This window comes from Quercus robur, chromosome 6, assembly GCF_932294415.1.
Source record: "Quercus robur chromosome 6, dhQueRobu3.1, whole genome shotgun sequence".
Classification (NCBI taxonomy): domain Eukaryota; kingdom Viridiplantae; phylum Streptophyta; class Magnoliopsida; order Fagales; family Fagaceae; genus Quercus; species Quercus robur.
Genome location: NC_065539.1, coordinates 52,771,672 through 52,776,716, shown reverse-complemented (window position 1 = coordinate 52,776,716; position 5,045 = coordinate 52,771,672). Strand labels below are relative to the sequence as shown.

Here is a 5,045-nt window from a genome sequence, read left to right as displayed (position 1 = left end):
TGTGTTTTCAACACATTTTCGAGCTTTCAATAACAATTTTTTTACATGCGAGATATATATTCATTGCATTCACATGAATCACATGTTCTTTTGATTTAGGGCATAGCCCTCCCACTTTTGTCAAAAGAATAAATTTAGAGACACATTTTTTTCTACAACTAGCTAAAGTGATAGGTTGTGAGTGGTGAAATTAAAAATGATATTAATGATGGGTTCATATATACGTGATATCTACCGCTCAGAACTTGCCACTCAAAACTATACATGAAAAGGTTGTGCTCTCCTACTCTTTGGAGGGCCCTCCTTTGTTGTTTTACAATAATTTATTGTTGCTTATGTTTTATTTCTTCCCCTAGCTCGTGGGTTAATAATTTTGTCATTTAAATATAAGCCACACAAGTCTATTAGAAAGAAAATGATATATCATGGAATAATATTTATACAGAACAAGTAGATGACTCAGAAAAGTACTAGAGATTGTTTCAAACAAAAGAAAGAAAAAACCAAAACGGAAAAGTACTAGAGATTTTTTCAAACCATTATTAATAAATTATATTATAAAATTTTTGGTACAATTTTTGTGGAAAATATTAAAAGTTGTCAACAAAATTAACAATTTTTTTTAAAATTTTCTTGTAAAATGTTTTTAAAAATAGTTTCTAAACCAATGTACTTAGAACATTCTTTAACATATTCATAAGTAATTTATCTACTCTTATATGTCTCCTGCAGCAATTGTAGAAAATCACAAACAGGAAAAAAAAAAAAAAAAAAAAAAAAAAAGGATTCAGATCTTCTAAATTTCCTAGGGTACTCTACCAATAGATTTCCTTAAATCCTAATCACCATTTTATGATTTAAGGGTCTAGATTTTGCCATGTCAGCATTCCACTAACAATAATCTTAATTGTTTTATTTGCAACATCATTTTATTATTTTAAGAGTATTGTTAGTGGAATGCTGACATGACAAAATCTAGACTTTTAAATTATTAAAGAATAATAGTTAAGATTTAAGGAAATCTATTTGGTAAAGAACCCTAGAAAATCTAAAAGATATGAATCCAAAAAAAAAAAAAATCATATGTAAAGCAAGATTTGTGATTGTGATTGACGTTACCGTGCTTGGGACTTAATGCAATCACATTGGGGTCTCTTGCTAGCTGTTTCTTAAAGTAGAAAAATGATACTGAAATTCTTTTTATTTTTAATTTTTAATTTTTTATGTTTTGATAACTGAAATAAAGGAAAGCAGTACTTTGAAAAGTAAGAAAAAATTAATAGATCAAATAAATAAAAGAAATATTTTACTAAAGTGAAAAAAAAAAATAAAGTATAGAATAATGAATATGATATGATTGTTTAAAAAGTGACTGAGTAAAATACAAAAAATAAATAAATTTTTATCTTGAAACCACCCCCCCCCCCCCCTCACCCACCCACCCACACACACACACACATATATATATATATAGAGACTACTTTAATTGCTCTTTATCTTAGAATCCTTTCTATTGTGTTGTCCACAGAAAATTTTGACAATAAGATTGTGATTGCTACTTGCTAGTATATCGTTAAACAATCAATTGTGCTTTACACCGTCTAATAATGGAGAAGAAAATAATGAAAAAAAACAAAAAATCAAAAAAAAAAAAAAAAAAAAACAAACAAAACAAAAACAAAAGAGGAAAAAACTGAGGAGATATTTTCTTACCTAATCTATCAGCATGGGTCAGATAAATGTTGTATATCTTATCTTATCTAGTTGTATATCTTATACGTCTTATCTTATCTAGTTGTATATCTTATCAGTATGGGTCAAATAGATGTTGTATATCTTATCTTATCTAGTTGTATATCTTATATATCTTATCTTATCTAGTTGCATATCTTATCAGTATGGGTCAAATAGATGTTGTATATCTTATCTTATCTAGTTGTATGTCTAATTTTATTTTTCAGCTTGCTTGCCACGTATCTTGTAAGAACCACCTCCTTACTAAGTTTGGGCTATATATATTTTCCCACAAAACCATTAATTGTCACTCACCAGAAACATCAACCATGCTCTTCTCCTGCCCATTCTTCACAAATTCTATGGCTAGCATATTCGCCATTTTCATGTTCATATTATTTCTAATTATATGGATATCAAGAAGAGTTCAAAGAACTGCTACTAAACAAAGATCAGTTCTACCTGAAGCTGGTGGGGCTTGGCCTTTGATTGGCCACCTCCACCAGTTAGGAAGGTCACAACCGGCGCATATAGCCTTGGGTAACATGGCTGAAAAGTATGGACCAATCTTCACCATTTGGTTGGGTGTGCATCGAACAATAATAGTAAGCAGTTGGGAGATAGCCAAAGAGTGTTTTACTACCAATGACAAAGTCTTTGCCAACCGTCCTAAAGGTTTAGCTGCAGAAATCTTGGGCTACAACTATGCTTTGTTTGGGTTCAGCCCTTATGGTCCCTTCTGGCGCCAAGTGAGAAAAATGGTCACGCTAGAGGTCCTCTCAAACCACCGCCTTGAAACGCTCAAACACGTTCGAGAGGCCGAGGTAAATGATTCTATAAAAGAGATACATAAGCTATTGGTCAAGAACAACAAGGTGATATTGGAGATGGAGAGATGGCTAGGGTGCACAGCCCTAAACATAATATGTAGGATGGTTGTAGGACAACGATTTGGTAAGGCTACGACCAAGGTTGAGAATGATAAAAATGATCAGTGTCGAAAGGCATTGAGAAATTTTATGGGTTTGAGTGGAGAGTTTGTGGTCTCAGATGCACTTCCATATCTAAGGTGGTTGGACGTGGGGGGACGTGAGAAAGCCATGAAGAAAACTGCAAAAGAATTGGACGATGTGACTAAAGAATGGCTAGAGGAGCATAAGCAGAGGAAAATTTCTGGTGGGTTGAAGGAACACCAAGATTTTATGGATGTAATGCTATCCATTGTCACTGATGATGATGAGACTTCCAGTTCTGATGTTGATACAATCGTCAAAGCTACATGCCTCGTAAGCTTTTGATAACCCTATTAATTCACACATAGTATAATATATTTCCAAAATCCCATTTGCTACATATATTCAATTAGGTTAACTTGTTAAACACACGTTATTTTACACAATTTTTAACACGTGAAAAAAAAAAAACTGAAATTATAACCCTTTTTTTTTGTGTTTGTAAAATTGTATAAAATAATTTGTATAATAAACACTGTTTTATTGAATTTGTAGAGTTGATCCATTGACTTTGTAGACTAACAATTAAATTTCTTAGATAGATGAACACATGCATGGCCTATGTAAGAAATACAAATTCTCTGTACTACTTTTTATATTCCACTTTATATTTTATGAATCACAACTTGTTATGTATTGTTTTTACTTTTTTAATTTTATAAAATAATTGAAGTTTTAAATGAAATAAAATAAAACCAAACACATGGCATACCACAATTAATGGAGCATAAAGTACAACACAAAAAGTGGTACAGAATATTTGTATTTCCCATGTCTCACATAAAATTCAACATGGATCTGGAACTTCATTTTACAGAATAAAAATGTTCAAAAAATTTCATGATAATTATCTTGTGCATAATGGTTTATCTTGTGAATTCTTGATGCTACTAAAGATTCTTGGACCATGGCCAGAAATCTTAAAGCTTTAGCCGACCATCTAACATTCTAACCAATTCATATTATGTTACTTTTGTAGGCCCTTATCTTAGCGGCTTCAGACACATCAACAATAACATTGACATGGGCTCTCTCTTTACTTCTCAACAACCCTGAGACCTTAAAAAAAGCTCAAGAAGAATTAGACATCCATATTGGTAGAGAAAGGCAAGTGAAAGAATCAGATATGAAAAATTTGGTATATCTCCAAGCTATCCTTAAAGAGACAATGCGTTTATACCCTGCTGTACCACTCCTAGTGCCACACGAGTCAATGGAAGACTGTACTTTGGTTGGTTACCACGTCCCAGCAGGCACACGACTTATTTTTAATCTTCCAAAACTCCATCGAGACCCAAATGTGTGGGTGGATCCTAGTGAATTTCGACCTGAAAGATTTCTTACAACTCACAAGGATGTTGATGTTAGAGGCCAAAATTTTGAATTGATACCATTTGGTAGTGGTAGAAGAATGTGCCCTGGGATCTCATTTGCCTTGCAAGTTATGCAACTCACACTTGCTACTTTGTTGCATGCTTTTGAAATTTCAAGCCCATCAAATGAACCTGTGGACATGACAGAAAAAGGTGGACTTACAAACCCGAAAGCTACCCCACTTGAAGTTTATCTCACTCCTCGCCTTCATGCTCAAGTATATGCATAATTTGACTAGGTATCATTTGATAAATTAAAATATGCATGGTGTGGTGCAATGAATTGGTGTATGCGATTACCATGTAACCATTCAAGAGGCAAACATTAGAAAAGTAAAAGTCATTTGAAAAAGTTATCAATTTAGCTTTGTTTGAAGATAAGTTCTGTATTTGTCAAGTCATATTATGTGTGACTTGTAATTTGCATTTGTCTTGTGAGTTCTGTTTTTGAAGGTTGGAACTTTTTTGTAAAAATAAGTTTTTTATTTATTGTCATTTTATGGGTGTCTTGTAATTCGGCATTTGACTTATGTTGTGGGGAAAATTTTGATGTTCCCAAATAGAATATAGAGTAGCCAAGCCGAAACTCGATGATAGGCCCTTGAAATAAAGCCTTGGCTTTCGATATCGTGTAAGCCCGCCCAAGCAAGAGATAGAGGCTACACCCTCACGAGAAGACAACAATTAAGCCCAATAAACACATTAATGTTATTAGTTTTTTATATTATTAGTCCTTTTACAACATCATAACTTAAATCAGTCCTCCAACGGTATGGTAAATTATATTCAATTATTAAATAAATTTAATAAAGCATTAACTTCAGGAAATTCTTATGTATTTTGTTCAATAGGGTCCACAATACTCTTAACCATCATTACATTAATATGAAGAAAAAATTCCAAAAAGTCTCAAATACATTATAGC

At 32.5% G+C, this 5,045-nt stretch overlaps 1 protein-coding gene across 1 annotated transcript; it reads left to right on the top strand.

Annotated features, from left to right (window-relative positions):
* The first annotated feature begins 2,034 nt into the window (after nt 1–2,034).
* LOC126689443 (cytochrome P450 CYP82D47-like) lies at nt 2,035–4,615 on the top strand. Its single transcript, XM_050384637.1, has 2 exons — nt 2,035–3,020; nt 3,727–4,615. Exons 1-2 carry the CDS (start codon nt 2,064–2,066, stop codon nt 4,348–4,350), a joined length of 1,581 nt encoding a protein of 526 aa, XP_050240594.1. The 5' UTR covers nt 2,035–2,063; the 3' UTR covers nt 4,351–4,615.
* Nucleotides 4,616–5,045: the final 430 nt, after the last annotated feature.

What these genes read in the sequence shown, in the direction of transcription:
- LOC126689443 (XM_050384637.1), top strand. Translation starts at nt 2,064, where the DNA reads ATGCTCTTCTCCTGCCCATTCTTCACAAATTCTATGGCTAGCATATTC. An exon ending in TCGTCAAAGCTACATGCCTC is followed by an intron (nt 3,021 to 3,726) that starts GTAAGCTTTTGA and finishes TTACTTTTGTAG; the next exon opens with GCCCTTATCTTAGCGGCTTC.